At 36.4% G+C, this 24,194-nt stretch overlaps 1 protein-coding gene and 1 pseudogene across 1 annotated transcript in view; both read right to left on the bottom strand.

Moving 5' to 3' along the window:
- LOC148951480 (bumetanide-sensitive sodium-(potassium)-chloride cotransporter-like) overlaps positions 1 to 24,194 on the bottom strand; it is a 177,904-nt gene that overhangs the window by 151,141 nt on the left and 2,569 nt on the right. Inside the window, exon 2 of the mRNA XM_089090904.1 lies at positions 14,511 to 14,747. Within this exon, the coding sequence (XP_088947030.1) occupies positions 14,511 to 14,747 (237 nt within the window). The remainder of the gene's footprint in view (positions 1 to 14,510; positions 14,748 to 24,194) is intronic.
- Positions 19,105 to 19,204, bottom strand: LOC148951481 (U6 spliceosomal RNA; annotated as a pseudogene).

Consider the following 24,194-nt stretch of genomic DNA (forward strand, 5'->3'; position numbering starts at 1 on the left):
CCCTAGCGATTATGTAAATCAAGTTCACAGGTGGTACTCGTGACAGGACCACGTGGTTTATGGTTTTCCATGTGAGAAAATTCCTGTTTTTCCAAGTGAGAAAATTCCTGTTTTTTCATTCTCACTGAGAAAACCATATAACAGACATGAATTGCTGTTGACATCCATAAATGTGACAAAGTTCCTGTTTTTCAAATTCTCACTGACAAAAACCATTAAACATCCATGAAAAACATCAAATAAATCGACCGACACACATAACCATCCATGAATTATGTAAAAAAAGTTATAGGTGGCAGCAGGGGTGAGCAATGGGGCCTTCTGACCCCTCTCTACTCATTTTTAAAGAATTGGAACAAAATTTTGTTTACTTATTCAATGACGGTGAACCAAAATAAAAGCTGAATTAACTAAAAAACGATCAGAAATTAAATAAAAAAAAACAAGTTTTTTAAACTGAAAGTAAGGAGCAACATTAAAACTTAAAACGAGCAGAAATTATTCCGTATATGAATGGGGCTGTCCCCTCCTCAACGCCTTGCTCTTTACGCTAAAGTTTGACTCTGTCTCACCACTTTATTTTTTAAAACAATAAAAAACTTTAGCGTAAAGAGCAAGGCGTTGAGGAGGGGACAGCCCCTTTCATATACGGAATAATTTCTGTTCGTTTTAAGTTTTAATGTCACTCCTTACTTTCAGTTTAAAAAACTTGTTTTTTTTAGTTACTTAAATTAAAAAAAAAACAAGTTTTTTCAACTGAAAGTAAGAAGCAACATTAGAAATTAAAATGAACAGAAATTATTACGTATATGAGGGGGTTCTTCCCCAAGCGAATACCTCGCTCTTAACGCTACAGTTTTTTTAGTACTTTCAAAAGAGCTATCTATTCTAATTAAACGGCCTGTGTGATTAAGGGGTTTTTGAATTAAATTTTTTTTTAACTTTTAACGTAAAGAGCGTGGTATTGACTAAGAGGAGAACCCCATCATATACGTAATAACATATGAGTAATAAAAAAAAAACAATAAAAAAAACAAGCGTTATGGCTCTATAGTAATCGAAACTTTTAAAAACGGAATTTTGATGTCAATAAATGTATCAAAAGAATGGGCTTATAATGCTAATTCTAAATATATGAATTTTATTAAGTTTAGTATTACTCATCAAAGGCTATGACCCTGAGAAAATTTACCTGATTTTTTAAAGAGGGGGGAAACATCCCCTAAAAGTGAATGAATTTTAATGAAAATCACACCATCAGATTCAGCGTATCAGAAAACCCTAAAACATAGGTTTCAAGCTCATATCTGCAAAAATCTGCAACTTTGTATTTTTTGCCAGAAGAAAAATATACGAATATAGAAGTTCGTTACGTAAGTTAAATTGTAAATTACGTCAGAACCAAATTTAGAGAAAGCCATTTTGCAATAGAAAAGTAAAAATTTTATGCAAATTTTGTTTATTTATTCAAATACGGTGAGCCAAAATAAAAGCTGTATTAACTAAAAAACGATAGGAAATTAAATAAAAAACAAGGTTTTTAAACTGAAAGTAGAAGGAGTGACATTAAAACTTAAAACATGCAGAAATTATTCCGTATATGAAAGGGGATTTCCCCTCCTCAGTGCCTCGCTTTTTACGCTAAAGTTTGACTCTGTCTCACAACTTTTTTTTTTAAAACAATAAAAAACTTTAGCGTAAAGAGCGAGGCGTTGAGGAGGGGACAGCCCCTTTCATATACGGAATAATTTCTGTTTGTTTTAAGTTTTAATGTCGCTCCTTACTTTCAGTTTAAAAAACTTGTTTTTTTTTTATTTAATCTCTTAAAAGCTTCACCCTATGCCTTTTGTTATTATGTTCCAATTTCTTTTAAGTCACTCCCTGTTACCCTTTTCCACCTCATTCGGGGACGACCTGCTTTCACTTAACCCAAAAACAATGGCTAAGAAGTGTATTAGCCTATTGGACAACTTATAATCCTTCATCTTTGAAAAATGACCAAAAAAATATTAACATTTTTTTATTACAGCCTAGCAGATGGAATCGAACCGCATTTTTGTACAGCTTACCCTTTGAAATACGGTCAATCCTATTTCAAATTAAATAAAAAAAGACAAGTTTTTTTTTTACTGAAAGTAAGGAACGACGTTAAAACTTAAAACGAACAGAAATTATTCCGTGTATGAAAGGGGCTGTCCCCTCCTAAACGCCTCCCTCTTTACGCTAAAGTTTTTCATTGTTTAAAAAAAATAGAGTTGTGAGAAAGTCAAACTTTAGCGTAAAGAGCGAGGCGTTGAGGAGGGCACAGTCCCTTTTATATACAGAATAATTTCTGTTCGTTTTAAGTTTTTACGTCGTTCCTTACTTTCAGTTAAAAAAAACTTGTTTTTTTTATTTAATTTTTGAACGTTTTGAATTAATGAAGGTTTTGATTTTGGCTCACCGTACATGAATAATTAAAAAAAAAGTTTGAATATTAATTTTACTTTTATTTGGTTAAATGACTTTCTCGAAACCTGTTTAATTTTATTTACGAACGATTTTATTAGTAATTAAATAAAAAAAAAGTTATTTAAACTGAAAGTAAGGAGCGACAATAAAACTTAAAACGAACAGAAATTATTCCGTATATGAAAGGGGCTGTCCCCTCCTCAACGCCTTGCTCTTTACGCTAAAGTTTGACTCTGTATCACAACTCTATTTTTTAAAACAATAAAAACTTTAGCGTAAAGAGCGAGGAGTTGAGGAGGGGACAGCCCCTTTCATATACGGAATAATTTCTGTTCGTTTTAAGTTTTATTGTCGCTACTTACTTTCAGTTTAAAAAACTTGTTTTTTTTATTTAATTTTTGAATGTTTTTGAATAAATGCAGGTTTTGATCTTGGCTCACCGTACATGAATAATTAAAACTACATTTTCATATTAATTTACTTTTATTTGGTTAAAAGGTTTTCTCGAAACATGTTCAATTTTATTTACGAACGTTTTTTTTAGTAATAAATATACGTAACTTATGAATTAAGTTACGTAACGAACTTCTATATTAATATATTTTTAATTTGTTTATTAGGGGGTTCGCCCCCTAGTCAGTACCTTGCTCTTTAAACGAAAGTTCGAATTTTGTTCCAATTCTTTAAAAATGACCGCTTAATCACAAAGGCCGTTAATTAGAATAAATAGCTCTTATGAAAGTACCAAAAAATCTTTGGCTTAAAGAGCGAAGTATTGACTACGGGGTGAACCCAATCATATATGTAATATTTTCTGTTCGTTTGAAGTTTTGATGTTGCTGCTATTGCAGTTGAAATACTTGTTTTCTTATATTAAATTTCTGATCTTTTTTTAAATAATGCCGGGAATACCGGCGTCCCCTTCATAGCAATGTCCCTTCCCCCATGAAAACTTCCTTCATGGAACGATCCGCCCACCTACCCCCCCCCCCCCCCCCCCCCCCCCCACTGATTCTGATTCTTTTGATGGATCTATCTGATTCTGAAATCTGATTCTTTTGATGTATCTATTTGTATCAAAATACCGTTTTCTAGAGTTTCGGTTACCATTGAGCCGGGTCGCTCCTTACTTACAGTTCGTTACCACGAACTGTTTGATATAATTTCTTATCTATTTTAAAATAATGCTGGGAAATCCGGCGCCCTCTTCATAGCAACGTCCCTTCCCCCCTGAAAACTTCCTTCATGGACAGATCCTCCAACATAACCCCCGACCCAACCCCACCCACCTCTACAACCAGAAAATAACCCACCTGAAAACTTCTGCATATTTCCCAAAAACCAATATTATATGTTAACATTGGGTAAAGTTTTTTATTATTCCGTATATGAAAGGGGCTGTCCCCTCCTCAACGCCTCGCTCTTTACGCTAAAGTTTTTTATTGTTTTAAAAAATAAAGTTGTGAGACAGAGTCAAACTTTAGTGTAAAGAGCGAGGCGTTGAGGAGGGGACAGCCCCTTTCATATACGGAATAATTTCTGTTCGTTTTAAGTTTTATTGTCGCTCCTTACTTTCAATTTAAAAAACTTGTTTTTTTTATTTAATTTTTGAACGTTTTTTAATAAATACAGGTTTTGATGTTTGCTCACCGTACATGAATAATTAAAACAAAATTTTCATATTAATTTACTTTAATTTAGTTAAATGGCTTTCTCGAAACTTTTTTAATTATATTTAAGAACGTTTTTATTAGTAATAAATATACGTAACTTACGAATTAACTTACGTAACGAACTTCTATATTCATATATTTTCAATTTTTTTTTATTAGGGGGTTCGCCCCCTAGTCAATACCTTGCTCTTTAAGCGAAAGTTCGAATTTTGTTCCAATTCTTTAAAAATGACCGCTTAATCACAAAGGCCGTTAATTAGAATAAATCGCTCTTATGAAAGTACTAAAAAATCTTTGGCTTAAAGAGTGAGGTATTGATTACGGGGTGAACCCAATCATATATGTAATATTTTCTGTTCGTTTGAAGTTTCGATGTTAATGCTATTGCAGTTGAAATACTTGTTTTTTTATATTAAATTTCTGATCTTTTTTTAAATAATGCTGGGAAGTCCGGCGTCCCCTTCATAGCAATTTCCCTTCCCCCATGAAAACTTCCTTCATGGAAAGATCCTCCCACATAACCCCCAACCCACCCACCCCCCCCACTACCAGGAAAAATCCCCCCTGAAAACGTCTGTATACTTCCAAATAACCAATACTATATGTTAACATTGGGTAAAGTTCATAACTTTCAGCCCTCCCCCGGGAATTTTGGGGGATTAAGTCATCCTAAAAGACATACTTATTATATTTTCGAACATGCTGAACAAAATGGCTATCTCAAAATTTTGATCAGGTGACTTTGGGAAAAAAATGAGCGTAAGAGGGGGCCTAGTTGCCCTCCATTTTTTTTGGTAACTTAAAAAGGGCACTAGAACTTTTAATTTCCATTCCAATGAGTCCTCCCACGATATTCTAGGACAACTGGGTCGATACGATCACCCCTGGGGAAAAAAAAGCACAAAAAAACAAACAAACAAATAATCACGCACCCGTGATCTTTCTTCTGGCAAAAATTGCAAAATTCCACATTTTTGTAGATAGGAGCTTGAAACCTCTACAGCAGGGTTCTCTGATACGCTGAATCTGATGGTTTGATTTTCATTAAGGTTCTTTAGCTTTTAGGGGGTCTTTCCTCCTTTTTTCGAAAATCAGCCAAATTTTCTCAGGCGCCTAACTTTTGATGGGTATAATTAAACTTGATGAAACTTATATATTTGAAATCAGCATTAAAGTGAAATTCTTTTGATGTATCTATTTGTATCAAAATGCCGTTTTCTAGAGTTTCGGTTACCATTGAGCCGGGTCGCTCCTTACTTACAGTTCGTTACCACGAACTGTTTGACAAGCAGGACAGGGAAATTACTCAGGCGCCTAACTTTTGATGGGTCATGGCGCCTAACTTTTGATTAAACTTAATGAAACTCATATATTTGAAATCAGCATTAAAATCTAATTCTTTTGATGTATCTATTTGTATCAAAATACCGTTTTCTAGAGTTTCGGTTACCATTGAGCCGGGTCGCTCCTTACTTACAGTTCGTTACCACGAACTGTTTGATAAATATACGTAACTTACGAATTAACTTACGTAACGAACTTCTATATTCATATATTTTTAATATGTATATTAGAGGGATCGCCCTCTAGTCAATACCTTGCTCTTTAAGCTAAAGTTCGAATTTTGTTCCAATTCTTTAAATATGACCCCTTAATCACAAATGCCGTTACTTAGAATAAATAGCTATTATGAAAGTACTAAATAATCTTTGGCTTAAAGAGCGAGGTATTGGCTAGGGGGTGAACCTAATCATATACGTAATATTTTCTGTAGTTTTAAGATTTTATGTTGCTCCTTACTTTCAGTTAAAATACTTGTTTTTTTATGTATAACTTCTGATCTTTATTTAAATAGTACCGGGAAATCCGGCACTCCGTTCGTAGCAATGTCTCTCCTTCCATGATAGCTTCTTTCATGGTCTGTTCCTCCCACATAACCCCAGACCCACTTCCCCCCCCACTACCAGAAAAAATCCCCTCTGAAAACGTCTGTATACTTCCCAATAGCCAATATTATATGTTAACATTGGGTAAAGTTCATAACTTTGAGCCCTCCCCCCGGGGACTTCGGGGTCATATTTTCGACCATGCTGAACAAAATGGCTATCTCAAAATTTTGATCGGGTAAAAAATGAGTATGGGAGGCCTAGTTGCCCTCCATTTTTTTGGTCACTTAAAAAGGGCACTAAAACTTTTAATTTCCATTCGAATGAGCCCTCCCACGATATTCTAAGACCACTGGGTCGACACGATCACCCTTGGGGAAAAGAAAAACAAACAAAAAAACAAATAAACACGCATCCGTGATCTTTCTTCTGGCAAAAAATGCAAAATTCCACATTTTCTTAGATAGGAGTTTGAAACCTCCGCAGGGTTCTCTGATATGCTGAATATGATGGTGTGATTTTCATTAAGGTTCTATAGCTTTTAGGGGGTCTTTCCCCTTTTTTTCCAAAATCAGCCAAATTTTCTCAGGCGCGTACTTTTGATAGGTAGGCCTAAACTTGATGAAACATATATATGAAATCAGCATTGAAATCTGATTCTTTTGATGTATCTATTGGTATCAAAATTCCGTTTTCGAGAGTTTCGGTTACCATTGAGCCGGGTCGCTCCTTACTTACAGTTTGTTACCAGGAACTGTTTGATCTACATTGTCCTTCCTCAGTTGTTCCAAGTACCCATTTTATAGGATTATACTTGGCCCATGTCAATGTGGTGGCTTCCAAAATCCCAATCTTAGTTCGATGATTTTTCTATTCTTTCAATTTTTTTTCAAAAGCAGAGAAATACCCTGCACCTTGTTATTCTACTTTTAACATCTTCTTTGCATCTGCCGTCTTTGTTAATGATACTATTTAGGTAGGGGAAGCTATTCACTTGATCGATATTCTTGTTGCCCATCAGCTCTCCACCTTTAGTTAATCCGTGTCTACATGACATAATTTTCTTAATATTAATTTTAAAACCTCTTCTTGCACCATGGGCTACATTGTTAATCTCGCTATTTTTGTCGAAGGCATTCAAATCATCTAGATCAATGGTTCTCAAACCGTGGTACGCGTAACCATTGGGGGTTCGCAATTTTTTTAGAAGTACGTTGCAGGCCAACAAAAAATAAAACAACCATTTAACTCTAGGAATTGCAATTTTATTTATATTGTACCTGTAGTTTACCTAGTACCGGTAACTGAGATGGGGTACCTAATATGTTTTGTGGGTAAAAGTCGTAGAGTGTCTAAATAAGTTTGAGAACCACTGATCTAGATAATCTCTAGACATAAGAGAATTTAACTTTCTCATTTGATACATGTTTTCGCAGAGTTATTCTTTTTTCTTCCAAAATTAATAAAAGGAAGTCTGTCCTTACAGAAGTGAAAAAGCGAAGTCAAAGCTTGAAACAAACAAAAATTAATTGTTTAAGGAGACTCCATGAGAAACTTCATGAATAGCCCGCAAAAAATAAAAGATAATTTATAAGTCTCTCAATTAAGGCCGTATCCAGGGGGTAGTCTTGATAAAAATAGGGAGGTCTTGATAAAAATAGCACAATTCAACGGAGCTAGTAAGGCAGAAGATATTCCTTTCGATGACCTTATGGAGGCCGATAAAAAGCAATTAAAAATATATGAATAAATCGTTAATGAAAACAAAAAAGAACGGTCGGCAATGGTCGAAATGCTTCAAAGAGAATTTTATGCTTTGAGAGAATATAAGGAAGATACAAAAGGAGAAATACTAAGAAGAGATAAATGTGCAGATTCAGTCTGAAGAAGCGGAAAACAAAATTTTGGGAGCATTACAAAATTGCGAAAACAAAAAAGAGCTTATTGGGGATACAGAGGTCCAAGACCCATCGGGAATTGAACAAGACTATAACAGAACAATGAAATCTACGAAACAGGATACTATGATCCAATTAAAAGTTGCAGACGATCTTTTTCGCAGAACTAAAAATTAGAAGGAAAGTAAGAAAACGATAAGAGACACAAAAAGAGATGTGATTTACAAATTCAGCCTGCAATTGGGAAGAATCAAGTTTTCGGGGAATTACAAAACGAGTTTATGAGAAGCAAAGAGGTCCAAGACCCATGGGGAATAAAACAAGTTGATCATAAAATAGAGTTGAACGACCTACAGTGGGTTGGGAAAAAGTTGGGAGATATTGAACGTCTGGTTGGATTGGAAAAGCTTGGGAAGGAATATGAGATTATTCCTATCAGTTCTAAGGGAGATTTGGTCTCTTTTAGGGGGAGGAGCCCTTTTGGGGATCCATGAATCACGGATTTATCTCCTGTAAACTTAATTCATTGAGTCACGTATTCAAATTTCATCTTCAGTTGGTATCGAAGAGTGTTCTTCACTCGACTATCCCAGGTAAGGATACCCATAAGAAATAGATGAATGGTTCGTTGAGATTCTTGCCTGATTTTCCTGTACCACTATCGTTTTCAAAAGCCTTTGAATTTTAGGCCATACATGATTTTTAATTATGCCAAGGGGCAAATCGTGTTTTAATTGAGATGTGGTTTTGTTTCCATCGATGGAAATTAAGAGCCAAGTTCAGCAAAATTTTTATGATGGCTGGCATCATGAATGTGTCAGACCGTACCTCTCTGCTTCTCTCATAAGTGAATTCGTGAGAGAGAGAAAATTTTTATTTTAATCATGCTAAGCACGATTATTTTCTGCTGATCTCGTGGACTTCAATTTTCAAAACCTCATGCGGATGCCATAAGATATAGATCATGGTGCTTCTAAAATAGTGACGTCTGGATGGTGACAAATCCAGAGCCAAGCGGTGGAAGCACAGACGCTGGTGGAAGAAAGATGACAAATAGATTTTGTTTAGTTGAAGTGTTTATGTTTGTAAGGGTAGGCCAGCGTGGCGCGTGGGTGGTCATTTATCTTACGGGGAAGGTGTTGAGGTTTCACTTCTGTATTCTCAGATAAATGGTCCGTTTTCGTTCCGTAATTACATTTGCTTAGATTTACCTATAGTACAATTTTCAATGATAAGTTAAACTCTCGTTACTAAGCTAGATTCTTTTGCAATAAATAAGCTTTCAAGCTAAATTCTATTTTGGTCTTATTGTTCTGGGCCTTCGAAAGATAATATTATGCAAAAGAAGCAAGGGATTTTAATGTTAATTAGTGGATTGGCCAGGGCTAATCGAAGGTTAGCCACCCCTACGCCAAGTTCGTTGTATAGAACTAGTGATTTAGTTTTTAGTCTGCATTTGAGACCCCGCTTAAGGAGTCTGTTTTTTTTCACAGTTGATATATGTGTTTTGTGCCCTTTTGGAAGAATACAAGTAAGCTATTTTTTACAACCGTGTAGACTATTTTTCCAGGAACCCAGACAGGGTAGGAACAGAGTTTGCGAGACATACTGTCATTTATATCGACAAAGGGGTCTGTTTACCCTCCAAGGAGATAGTTAGAATAATTAATGGTGACCCAGGTTAGATGCACCCTTGGCCGTGAGTTTAGCCGTTTGACCGTTCGATCACGTTATCATAGCCTAGTGTAGGGTATACCGTAATAGTGCATTTACTTACTCTCTATTTACGGTACAGTAGTGGGGACCGCGAGCCATTACATTACAATATTTGGCGCTAGCGAGGCTTTCCCCTTCGAAATAAGCGGAGCAGCACCATTTCCCGGCCAATATCTGGTGGCAACCATGGTTACCAGTGCAATATTTATTGCCAGCGTTGGTGCCAATATAATATTTGGTGCCATCGTTGACTACACGATAATAGTGGGCAAGAAAGGATCCCACCAAAGTGACAGATCTAGATGATCCTTGCAACATTTACTTTGAGACTGACTTTAGTCTCATTTGCTTTCTTTAGTCTTCGAACTTGCTAAATATTAAAAAAAAAAAAACATAACAATAATTTTGGTTCAACTAGATGAGGTACCCCAGCTGTCGGTACGTAGACTCAGGGGTGCCAGAAAGGATTTTACTATGTTTAAAGTGGTGTGTGCGTAACGGAACCACCGTGTAACTGAACCATCATATAACCAAACCCCCGTGCAACTGAGCCCTCTTGTAACTGAAACATCGGGCAACCGAACCCCTTTTAACTAAACCCTCGTGCAACTAAACCTCTGTGCAACTCAACCCTATATAACTAAACCCCCATGTAATTGAACCCCCATGCAACTGAACCACCGTACAACTGAACCATCATACAACTGAACCACCGTACAATTGAATCACCGTGCAACTGAAACATCTTGCAACTGAACCCTCGTGTAACTGAACCATCGTGCAACTGAGCCACTAAACTCAGTTTCTCAGTATTCTAAAAATATGAAGCAATATCATTGGGTTAAACACAAGTAAGAATTTTTACATGTTCAACCTTGTTGAAATTGTTTGTTTCTTAAGGTCATGATATAAACACCTGTCAAGATCATTCATAAATATAGCTTTGATTTATTTTTGCGAAAAAAGAAGAACCGATGTCACAAACCATTAAAGCTAATTTATTTCTCTTTTCTTCAGATGAATCAGACCTTTTCGGACGTTAAGTAATTAACATATGTGTTGAAAATATTTGACTTTTTTGAATCTAGATAACAAATTTTGATCAGATGTCTTTGAGGAGATTGCAGCTAAAAAGGATATGGAAGGGGGACTGATTGCACACCAGTCTTTTTTTCAGCATTCCTTCAACATGCCCTGAAAGTTTAAACTTCACACCCTCAGGTGTATACCCTCACCTGTTCTCGACATATTGCAGATGCGTCGTCTTGTAAAAAAGGAAGCAAAAAGTACCTCTTGATTTAGTTGAAGATGCTCCTAAACATTTTCCAAACGATGAGACGGCTGATACCATCAGACATTGTAGGTATTTCCTTTTCACAACCAATAAAGAATTTTTTTTTTTTTTTATTGCGTTTGGTATTATTCTTGACATTTCTCTAAGCTTTGACCTTAATGATCCATATTTTTAATCATAGGATCAAAAATGGCCTCTTTTCTTGATAAAAAAAAACACCTTGTATGTTAACAATAGGCCACTTGCATAACTTACAGCCCTTGCACCAAAAGCTAGGGGTTGTGAACCCTGGATGCATAGTTATTTAACCTTTGAACTGTTTTAAATAAAATGGTCATCTCAAAATTATCGATTATATGGATTTAAGGAAAAAAAGTGTAGGGGTGGAGGCCCTTTGATCACTTTTAACTCGTAAAAAGTGCATTGGAACTTTTGATTTCTAATCAAATGAGCACTCCCCTCCCCAAGTTCATACAAAAAATTTTTCCATAAAAATCTTATGTGTGTAACTGATCTGTGTAAACCTTATTGAGTAACTAGCTTAACTTACAGCCCTTAGTTCAGGAGCTACTGTTGGTATTTTTTAACCCTATAGACATGGTTATTTGAGCTTTAGACTCTTTTGAACCAACGATTTATTTTTTATTTTTATCGGATGTAATTGAGAGGAAAATGGCGGTTAAGAAGGAGAGGCTGATTGTCCTCTGATTAACTTTGATTCTTAAAACTTGAACTTAAAATTTCAATTTCCAGCCGAATGAGCCTACTCCAAAGTTTTTACGATCATCCCTTCTTTAAAACCTTAAATTTTAACAATGGGTAACTTGCAATAACCTACAGCGCTTGTCCCGAGGACCATATTTTTTTTTTTAATCATGTTTATTAATCACGATTTACTATTCGATTGGAAATTGAAAGTTATAGTGCCCTTTTTAAAAGTCAAAAATAACTAGAGGGATACCAGCCTCCACCCTTCCCCGTGAAAAACACCTCCAGTAGAAAATACCTCCGGAAAATACCACCTCGTTGAAATTGCCCCCCCCCCCGGAAAATACCTCACCGTGAAAAGTCTTCCCCCAAAAAATACCCCTTGCTGTTTTTTGGTATCCAATCCCTTTCGACTTATAAAATAAGACTAGAACAGCCCGGGATTATAAAACAATTTCTACCTCCATACTCTTCTCGTTGCTCCCTTCGTATTTGAAGGCTCAATGAAAGCTGAGATTATTTGGCCTTAAAATCCACTCCTTGAGGTATCTCCCTCTCTCCTAGCTACAAAACAATCGGAGAACTCCACTACAGAAGTACAATTTTAAGTTCTGTTATCTGCCCAGTGCGTACAGATGGTGTGTGCTTTTGGAAAAGACACGAACATTTTTCACCTAGGACTTTTCTGAACGGGCGAGAGTTTCTGGAGTATTTCTCACGAGAAGAAATTTTTTCGAGAGGGGGGGGGGGGGCAAGACTACACATAAATTCCTCTTTTCCACTTTCCTCAGCACTTCTCAACTAAACTAAAAAATAGCAGATCTAAAAAAAATATTCAAATATGGAAAACCATATTATCCGCGAGGGGGTAATTTTTAGGGTAGGGTTTTTCCATTGGAGAGGGAGGGGAGTAAACGCCTAGACTCGTAGACTGTGACAGGGTGAAGGGAACCGCCATTAACAAACATAAAAAAGATAAATAAATTTGGTTTTAAGAGTTCGTGACACCCGATTTTTTTTTTTTTTTTTTCAACAAAACATAGTTTATTTACTATTCATCTTCGCATTCATTTATATCATGACTTTAAAAAGCAAACAATTTCAACAAGGTTGAATATGTAAAGATTCTAACTTGTGTTTTACCCAATGTGAGCAATGTGGTTGAGTTGCACGAGAGTTCAGTTATACGAGGGCTCAGTTGCACGGTTTTCCAGTTGTGTGGTGGTTCAGTTGCACGGTGGTTCAGTTGCATGGTGGTTCAGTTACACGGTGGTCCAGTTGCACGGAGTGTAGTTGCACGGGAGTTCAGTTACACGGGGGTTCAGCTATCGCAGGGGTTTAGTTAAATGGGGTTGAGTTGCAGGGGGGCTGAGCTGCTGGGGAGCTAAGTTGCACAAGGGCTCAGTCAAATGGGGTTCAGTTGCACGAGGGTTCAGTTTCACAAGGGCTCAGCCACATGTGGGTTCAGTTGCGAGGGGGTTCAGTTGCACGGTGGTTCTGTTGCACGGCGGTTCAGCTGCACGATGGTTGAGTTGCACGGTGGTTCAGTTGACCTGTGTTTCAATTATATTAGTTCAGTTGCTTGGGGTTCAGTTACACGGTAGTTCAGTTGCAATGGAACCCTTTAAAGTATTTGCTGAACTTATTGCCTTTGGCCTAAAGATTGGTAAAATTTATAATCTTGCTAGCATTTAGTGGTCTTTAAACGGGGTAAATATCCAATCAAACCTGAATATTTAGTTTCATCATCTAGTTTAGAAGCCTAGAGGAGAGATGCAAGAAATAATGTATGAGTTATTTTAGAAAATACTGTTTATCAGTTGCTGAATGTGGTAGGAATACAAAGATGTAGGTTATTTCGTCAGGTTCATCAAGCGGTCTGTTCTAAAAGGGGGTGAGCGTTAAATTCGGTCATAAGATTCACTGGGTGGCAGAGCACAAGAACTCATGATAAAGTTGCATTGTCTTAAAATCTGAATGCGTTGCCATTTGCATTGTCTTTGATTGCATTGTCATGCAAGGCCTTGCGTATAGATGACGACGACTTACAAATTAGGCATTACTAGTGATTCGATGACTTGTTGGACATTACAATGACTGTTTTGCTTTAAATATAGTTTTATCCAAATAGAATGTTTATGGATACTAACCATTAGTTTCATTGAGAAAGAGTCTTAAATACAAAGTCCAATGCTTGAAAAAAAAAATTGAGAAAATGTTTTAAGATTTTATCAGTCACGAAATATTCCTCCTGAATATGCTAAGCACACATTCTAGCTATCTTTTATTTGCTAATCAATCAAAATTACCTTCCGTGAAGTATTAACCTTATGTTTGTATGATTAAGTGCTTCAAAGCTTAAATTTAAGATTAAAGAAAAGTGGAACATGATTTTTCGAAACGACAAAAGTTGCAACACAATGCGTACCGAAGTCATGACTCTCTGACATGATTCTTCAGGATTCTCTAAAGCAAAAATCTCAAAAGAACATGATTTACAAAGAATATGATTTGCTAGCATCACATAACTTGCAATATCATCCACAGGGAAGAAATTCTATGTTTGTTATTGTGTCAGGAAATGTGTTTGGACATCTAGCATTACAAATATGACATATGCACGGCTATTGTCACTAGGGTATGAGAGGAGATGGGGGGGGGGGCATTTACTAAAGCGTTTCGGTCTTTCCTAGGAATTAGATAGCCAAAAATATCGATTTGTATATAATTAGGCAGATTTTATTCAGGGATTAGTGCTGAGCCAGGAAAACCCCTATTTGACACCATGCTCATATAAAATTTAAATGGCAACATTTCAAAGGAAGCGGAAAAGACTAAAAATTTTACAAATTATAGACCTATCAAAAATTGATATCGAACATACCTGAAGCTCAGCGAGGGATGGGTCGTAAAGTTCTTCTAACGTTGGTCTTTGTCCAACATTATAGGAATGAACATTTTTGTAATTGTCTAATCTTGGTAAGGCTTCTTGAGTGTGATGATGCCATGACTTATCGGAAAGAAAAGAGCTATTTCGAGACCTTGGAGAGTTGTCAGAATTTGTGGTACTGACTAATCCAGGAACATGCAGCGTCACAACGTCAGGATTATTCTTATACATCTGAAAAAAACCATCAAAACGATCAAAGGGTTTATACCTACAATCCAAACCATCAATCGTCAATCCACTGCTGAATCTTATTCAGGTCTACACCAAATTCTGTGAAAGTTTAAATGTAAAGGTAAACATAACAGAAAAAAGGTGCATTTTCGGAGCCCAAGGGCTCAAGGGAGCCCTTTATTTGTGACTGAATTCTACCCCCCCCCCCGAAAAAATAACTTTCCGCGTACGAATTAATAAAAACCCCGGAGCACAAGTGTCAATCCTCTGGTACTTTGCCCTGGGCCGGGAGAGATATGCGCGATTCAGGACAAACCATCTGAGCGGACTCTGGTTGAGCTTAAAATAATGCCATCTAACCTTTTTACTAAAGTGATATAAATAAAAAAAAAAATCAAAACGGGATCCAAAAAGTAGTTAGCATTTTTCTGATAGTTACGCATGCTTATTTTAATGTTACAAGCACAAAAATAAAGTTGTTTTAAAATTATATAAGAGAAGGTGTCACGCATTGGGGAGCACTCCCGCTCCGATGTATTTAGCCGCTTCTTAAGAAATTAAATAAAAAAAAACAAGTTTTTTTAACTGAAAGTAAGGAGCGACATTAAAACTTTAAACGAACAGCAATTATTCCGTATATGAAAGGGGCTGTTCCTCAACGCCTCGCTGTTAATGCTAAAGTTTATTATTGTTTTAAAAAATAAAGTTGTGAGACAGAGTCAAACTTTAGCGTAAAGAGCGATGCGTTGAGGAGGGGACAGCCCCTTTCATTTACGGAATAATTTCTGTTCGTTTTAAGTTATAATGTTGCTCCTTACTTTCAGTTTGAAAAACTAGTATTTTTTATTTAGTTTCTGTTCGTTTTTTAGTTAATGCAGCTTTTATTTTGGCTAACCGTCATTGAATAAGTAAACAAATTTTGCATAAAAATTTTACTTTTCTTTTGCTAAATGGATGTCTTTACAAATTAGCTTACGTAACTAACTTCTATATTCGTATATTTTTCTCCTGGCAAAAAATACAAAGTTGCAGATTATTGCAGATATAAGCTTGAAACCTATGTAATAGGGTTTTCTGATACGCTGAATCTGACGGTGTGATTTTCATTAAAATGGTTTCACTTGTGAGGAATATTTCCCCCCTCTTTAAAAAATCGGGTAAATTTACTCAGGCTCGTAGTCTTTGATGAGTAATACTAAAATTAATAAAATTTATATATTTAGAATCAGCATTATAAACACATTCTTTTGATACATTTATTGACATTAAAATTCCGTTTTTAAAAGTTTCGATTACTATTGAGCCGTATCGCTTGTTTTTTTTATTGTTTTTTTTTTATTACGTATATGTTATTATGTATATGAGGGGGTTCTCCCCTTAGTCAATACGATGATCTTTACGTTAAAAGTTAAAAAAAATTGATTCACAAACCCCTGAATCACAAAGGCCGTTTAATTAGAATAGAGAGCTCTTTTGAAAGCACTAAAAAAACTGTAGCGCAAAGAGCGAGGTATTGACTTGGGAGAGAACCCCCTCACATACGTTATAATTTCTGTTCGTTTTAAGTTCTAATGTTGCTTCTTACTTTCAGCTGAAAAAACTTGTTTTTTTTTATTTAATTTCTGATCGTTTTTTAAATAATGCTTGGAAATCCGGCGCCCCCTTCATAGAAATGTCCCTTACCCCAAAGAAAAATCCTCCACGGAAATATTCTCCAGAGTAACCCCCTCCTCTAGCCCCCCCCCCCTCCAGAAAAAAATCCTTCCTGAAAATGTCTGTTTACTTCCCAATAACCAATAAATAATGCTGGCAAGTCCGGCACCCCCTTCATGGCAATTTCCCTTCCCCCATGAAAAAGTCTTTCATGGACAGATCCTCCAACATAACCCCCGACCCACCCATACCACCCACAACCACAAAAAAACCCACCAGAAAACATATGTATACTTACCAAAAAACAAAACTATATGTTAAAAATGGGTAAAATTAAAAACTTTTAGCCCTCCCCCTGGGAACTTCGGGGGATTAAGTCATCCTAAAAGACATATTTATCATATTTTCGACCATGCTGAACAAAATGGCTATCTCAAAATTTTGATCGGGTGACTCTGGGAAAAAAATAAGCGTGGGAGGGGGCCTAGTTGCCCTCCAATTTTTTTCGGTCACTTAAAAAGGGCACTAGAACTTTTAATTTCCGTTCCAATGAGCCCTCCTACGATATTCTAGGACCACTGGGTCGATACGATCACCCCTGGGAAAAAACAAAACAAAAAACTAACAAACAAACAAATAAACAAATAAACACGCATCCAGGATCTTTCTTCTGGCAAAAAATAGAAAATTCCACATTTTTGTAGATAGGAGCTTGGAAAATCTGCAGTATGATTCTTTAATAGTCGGAATATGATGGTGTGATTTTCATTGAGGTTCCATCGCTTTTAGGGGGTTTTTCTCCCTTTTTTCGAAAATCAGCCAAATTCTCTCAGGCGCTTAACTTTTGATGGGCAGCACCAAACTTGATGAAAGTTATATATTTGAAATCAGCATTGAAATTTGATTCTTTTGATGTATCTATTGGTATCAAAAACCCGTTTTCTAGAGTTTCGGTTACCATCGAGCCGGGTCGCTCCTTACTTACAGTTCGTTACCACGAACTGTTTGATTATGTTTTCAAAATGGTAAATCAAGACGCTTAGAGATTTTAAATCAGTCTTACAGATTTGTGAATGATTTTTGAGAGTATTTTACCGGTTTTTCAACTATTTAATTTCACTTCTATCAAGTTAGGCCCTATTTTAAAATTGAATATTAAATTGATGAAATCCGGGTAATAGCACCTAAATTTTTACCTTTAGATAGTAATTTGTGAACATTACCACGGTTTTCCTCCTCCACAACCAACCATTTACACAAAATTTTGATCCACAGACCTCCTCTTTCTCGATCCCATGAGTCTTACAGTGTATGTACCTAAGATTTTTATCTGGTATATCTACTAACAAACATCGCTGGTTTACCAGACACATAACCTGGTATGGATATATTGGAAATGAATAGCCTAGCAAAACAACGGGGCTGTTAAAACAGGAAGAAAATGGAGGTCAGAACACATGTTTTCAAATTCTGCCTCCTTTTCTTTTCCTCCAGTTCCATATTGGGAAAATTACTATTTTCCGTCAATAAATAGCTAATATGATAGTGGCAATAGAGTATTAAGCATATTCTCAGATAGAGGAGATTAAGCAACGGGGTTGTAAAAACAGGAAGAAAATGGAGGTTAGAACACATGGTGTCAAAATCTGCCTCCTTGTCTTTTCCTCTCGTTCCATAATGGGAAAATTACTATTTTCCGTCAATAAATAGCTAATATGATAGTGGTCATGGGGTATTCAGCATATTCTCAGAGAGAGGAGAGCGATGGGCCCACCTCATAATTCATAAATGTCGAAATTTAGATATATCCATGTGAAATCTTATGTGAAATCTACTATATGTTTTGCTCCTTTTCATAGTTTTTTTTTTAGTAATAAGTGCCTTGTCTTAAACATTTTCTAAATAATATGTAAATACTGATTTTTATTTCAGAGCATGAAAAATAATAGCTGAATAGATGTTTTTGAACTATTCAGGGGCGAAGTTGACTTGATTCGTAGCAAAAAGCGGAGGAAGTTTGAAAAGCAAATTCATTGGAGACTACTACTACTACTTCTACTAACAGCTCACCGCATCACCAAGCCACCTGAGGCCAATACATCTACGCACGCTCCTCCTCCACCCCAATCTATTCAAAGCCTCCCTTTTTACACCCTCCCACGAAGTTCCCATTTCCTTTAATTCTTTCTTTATGACGTCCTCCCACCCCAGACGAGGACGACTGTGTCGTTTACTAGGCATTTCCTCGAGGGGTGCCACTCCTCAAGTGGGAATAGAGTTGACCGCAAGGTCCCCAGTTTTGCAGGTACCCCGAAAGGGTCGAGGCAGCCATTTGCAGAGGCCGTTGTCCATAGATCTGGATCTTACACCCTACCGCAGTTGTCCTCCTATAGAGGATCCTCCCGCGACGGTGTTCTGCATCACCATGCAATTTAACCCATTACTGGGAGAAGATTTTTAACTCATGTGACTTGTGGACAAACCAGTGTGCCCTTTTAACTGTACAATTGAGGGGCTTTCTTCCTCCTCCGCCTGTATTTATGACCCTGGGCGAGGGTGCCCCAGTTTCTGTTATGGACCCCCAGGGACAAGGCCCCCCCCTTGGTTCGTGGCTCCTATGTAGGTACCCTACATATCTGTAGGGCGTTCCCCTATCATCGCCTGAGGACAAGCTGAATGGCCTGGGGGGGGGGGAGGGCAGAAAAAAGATGTGGAACGCTTCACGATTTTGCGTGTCATCCTTGAGCAGGGGCCATGCTAATCTTCTCTGTATCGCTCCAATTTTAGTATATGTCCTAGTTAACTTACAATATACTTTTTACTTTTTACAAATTACTATTTATGCTTTTTATACAATTTTATCTTTCAATGATATCATACGAATTAGTCTGAAAGTGAAAATCTTTCGTTTTAGTTTTCAACCAAATACAAAAACATGCAAGATTTCTAATAGTTTTGCCATCGGCCTCCGATTTCATAGTGTAACCCCAATACACTGGAAATATTAAAGTTTAGGTCGACAGTATGTACAAAACAATCCACTTAATTTGTAGAACACCAATGTGTAGAAAAAGCTATTACTAAATTTTGATACAAGTGTCAAAATATTTCCCAGTTTCGGAAAATATTTGTCAAATCCAAATAGGATTTGGCATTATATTCTTAATACTACTACTACTACTACTACTAACAACTCATCGCAGCACCAAGCCGCCTGAGGCCAACACAGTTACGCACGCTCCTCCTCCACCCCAATCCATTCAAAGCCTCCCTTTTTACACCCTCCCAGGAAGTTCCCATGTCCTTTGAATCTTTCTTTATGACATCCTCCCACCCCAGACGCGGACGACCTGCTTTCCGTTTAACCCTAGATGGTTGGCCGAAAAGGACAATCTTTGGCAATCTGTCATCCTTCATCCCCACAACATGCCCTAACCACCTCAACCTTTCTTCCATTATAGACCTAGAAAGCGGTATTGAACCACATTTTTCGTACAGCCTGTTGTTTGAAATACGGTCGGTCAGCCGGGTACCCAGAACAATCCTTACGAAATTTCTCTGGAAAACATCTAGCAAATCTTTATCCGCTTTTCGAAGCGTCCATGCTTCAGAGCCATATTTGACTACTGTCATCACTCTAGCTTCTAAGATTCTAATCTTGGTTTGCAGACTTATCTTCATTTTCTTCCAGACTTTTTTTTAACTGTGAAAAAACACCCTCAGCCTTGGCTATTCTATTTTTAACATCTTCACTGCTCCCACCCTCTTTACTAATAATACTACTAAGGTAAGTGAAACTGCCCACCTGATCAATCTTTTCATTACCAAACGTCACCTTTTCATCTTCACTTATTCCTAGCCTTAGTGACTTAGTCTTCCTAACATTAATTTTCAAACCAATACTAGCACCCTGAACTCGCAAAACCTCTAAAACTTCATAAACTTATTCTTAATATATTTGTTCATTTGTATTTTAAGTGCGTTGTATGTTTCTAGTGTTTTTTCTTAAGTGAAGGCAATACATTATACACAAAAAGGTTTATTTACTATATAACTATATTACTATTTTACAATTGAATATGTGACTGTTTGAAAAAAAAAATCCCACCAAAGCCCTTGACTTATACCCGACACTTCCCCCGAGAAATAATACCACGCAATTAGTATGTATGTTTTATATCATTCTATAAAACTGTTTAGATTTGAAATTAAACAGATTTAGATTTAGATAAACGTTTAGATTTAGATTTTAGTATGTCTTGCCCCCCTCCCCCCCCCCACAAAAAAATAGTGAATGGACACTATTGAAGTCTTTTATGGCTAATAACAAAATCATAACAAAATTAGGTTTGCTGATTGTTTATCCCTAGCGAGAGAAAGTAGGCCAACATTTATTTCTGTGCCTAATGGCTTTCGAGTTCAATTACTATCTTAAACATCCAAGATAGGTTGTTTTAATTTGACACAATCAATAATGTTCCTTGTTTAATGTTTTGATAAATAAGGAACGTGCACAGGGGAAGACCTTGGAGCCTTGGCCACCTGAAATGTAATTTTTCTGAATTTTCGGGCACTTCCTATTCAAATTCTCAAATGAAATTTGTTTTTTAATTATCCTCCCCCCTCAAAGAAAAGGCGTACTTGCCTGTATGAGAATTATTGACATGAAATTGAATTCCTAGCCTTCAGTTCGAAATATTGTTGAAAAAGACATTAGGCTGTCCAATTGGTGTTAAACTCAGTTTTCTTACAGCATAAAGAGAAACTTCTTTCCTATACTTCCGTGTTAAAAAATGTGCTTTAATTCCATTGGTTCATTTTTGTGACGTATTTGTGATACACTTAGTGATATATCATGCCAAAGAGAAAAAGAGAGATTACTGCCTTACACGTCCCTGTTAAATTGTATGCTTTAATAAAAATGACTAGTTTTTGTGGCGTATTTTATGACGTATCATGCCAAAAAGAAAAAGAAAAGTTACTGTAATATACCTCAGCGTTGAAAAGTATGCTTTAATTCCATTCGTCTATTTTTATAACGTATTTTTGCGAACCAGTCACGGTATTCCTTAAACGCATATTAGAAAGGGTGTCAAATATCGCGTTTCTTAACCGCTGTTATTATGTCGTTGCTGTTATGTCAGATTTTGAGCCAGTAAAAAAAAACAAAAAAAAACACAAAATATGATTGGCTCTTTTATGCCAAAGTTTAAGCCAGTAATAACAGTGAAAAACTTCTATATTCGTATATTTTTCTTCTGGCAATAAATACAAAGTTGCAGATTTTTGCAGATATGAGCTTGAAACCTATGTAATAGGGTTTTCTGATACGCTGAATCTGACGGTGTGATTTCATTAAAATTCTTTCACTTGTAGGGGATGTTTCCCCCTCTTTAAAAAATCAGCTAAATTTTCTCAGGCTCTTAGCCTTTGATGAGTAATACTAAACTTAATAAAATTTATATATTTAGAATCAGCATTATAAGCCCATTCTTTTGATACATTTATACACATCAAAATTCAGTTTTTAAAAGTTTTGATTACTATTGAGCCGTATCGCTTGTTTTTTTTTATTATTTTTTTTTTATTGCGTATATGTTATTACGGTATATGGGGGGCTTTCCCCTTAGTCCCCTTATTCCGTATATGAAAGGGGCTGTCCCCTCCTCGACGCCTCGTTCTTTACGCTAAAGTTTGACTTTCTCACAACTCTATTTTTTTTAAAGAACAAAAAACTTTAGCGTAAAGAGCGAGGCGTTGAGGAGGGGAGAGCCCCTTTCATATACGGAATAATTTCTGTTCGTTTTAAGTTTTAACGTCGTTCCTTACTTTCAGTTTAAAAAACTTGTTTTTTTTATTTAAATGAAAGGGGCTGTCCCCTCCTCAACGCCTCGCTCTTTTCGCTAAAGTTTTTCATTGTTTAAAAAAAATATAGTTGTGAGAAAGTCAAACTTTAGCGTAAAGAGCGAGACGTTGAGGAGGGGAGAGCCCCTTTCATATAAGGAATAATTTCTGTTCGTTTTAAGTTTTAACGTTGTTCCTTACTTTCAGTTAAAAAAAACTTATTTTCTTTATTTAATTTTTGAACGTTTTTGAATTAATGCAGGTTTTGATTTTGGCTCACCGTACATGAATAATTAAAACAAAATTTGAATATTAATTATACTTTTGTTTTGTTAAATGGTTTTCTCAAAAAAAGTTCAATTTTATTTACGAGCGTTTTTATCTGTAATAAATAGACCCTCAATACGAATTAAATAACATAGCGAATTTCTATACTCATAGATTTTTAATACGCATATTAGAGGATTCGCCCCCTAGTCAATACCTTGCTCTTTAAGCTAAAGTTCGAATTTTGTTCTAATTCTTTAAAAATGACCCCTTAATCACAAATGCCGTTAATAAGAATAAATAGCTCTTATGAAAGTACTAAATAATCTTTGGCTTAAAGAGCGAGGTATTGACTAGGGGGTGAACCCAATCATATACGTAATGTTCTCTGTCGTTTTAAGTTTTGATGTTGCTCCTTACTTTCAGTTGAAAACTTGTTTTTTTATATTTAATTTCTGATCTTTTTTTAAATAATGCTGGGAAATCTGACGCCCCCTTCATAGCAATGTCCCTTCCCCTATGAGAACTTCCTTCATGGAAAGATCCTCCCACATAACCCCGGACCCACACACCCCTCCACCCCCACTACCAGAAAAAATCCCCCTGAAAACGTCTGTATACTTTCCAATAACCAATTCTATATGTTAACATTGGGTAAAGTTCATAACTTTCAGCCCTCCCCTCAGGGACTTCGGGGGATTAAATCATCCTAAAAGACATAGTTATCATACTTTCGACCATGCTGAACAAAATGGCTATCTCAAAATTTTGATCGGGTGACTTTGGGGAAAAAAATGAGCATGGGAGGGGGCCTAGTTGCCCTCCATTTTTTTGGTCACTTAAAAAGGGCACTAGAACTTTTAATTTCCGTTCCAATGAGCCCTCCCACGATATTCTAGGACCACTGGGTCGATACGATCATCCCTGGGGAAAAAAAATAAATAAACACGCATCCGTGATCTTTCTTCTGGCAAAAATGCAAAATTCCACATTTTTGTAGAATAGGAGCTTGAAACCTCTACAGTACGATTCTCTGATACGCTGAATATGATGGTGTGATTTTCATTAAGGTTCTATAATTTTTAGGGGGTCTTTCCCCCTTTTTTTGAAAATCAGCTAAATTTTCTCAGGCACGTAACTTTTGATGGGTAAGATTAAACTTGATGAAATTTATATATTTGAAATCAGAATTAAAATCTGATTCTTTTGATGTATCTATTGGTATCAAAATTCCGTTTTCTAGAGTTTCGGTTACCATTGAGCCGGGTCGCTCCTTACTTACAGTTCGTTACCACAAACTGTATGAAAATATACCTATAAAACACTTGTTGATACAGACTAAATATTTACATAATATGTCTTAATAAGGGTGCATCCATCTTAATTTTGGCTACTCCAAGAGATTGTGGTAGAAAATGTTAGGAGGGATACATGCATTGGCTTCCATAAGCTGAATTTTTTTTTTTTTGGGGGGGGGGCTTGTCTAATCGGCACTTCCAATGTTGTATCATAGAAATCTCAAAACAAAAATACAAGGCAACATCATTCAGCCAGGGGGGGCTGGATACCCCTCTGCCCCCTCCCATATGGGTGCCCATGGATACATGGCTCAAAATTGAAGCTTTGCATCTCCAACATTCTTCAACATCAGGGCACTATCAGTCCTTCTCATTCTTGTTCTAG

Source organism: Artemia sp. Qi Xiang Cuo, chromosome 6 (genome assembly GCF_049724085.1).
Source record: "Artemia sp. Qi Xiang Cuo chromosome 6, ASM4972408v1, whole genome shotgun sequence".
Taxonomy (NCBI): domain Eukaryota; kingdom Metazoa; phylum Arthropoda; class Branchiopoda; order Anostraca; family Artemiidae; genus Artemia; species Artemia sp. Qi Xiang Cuo.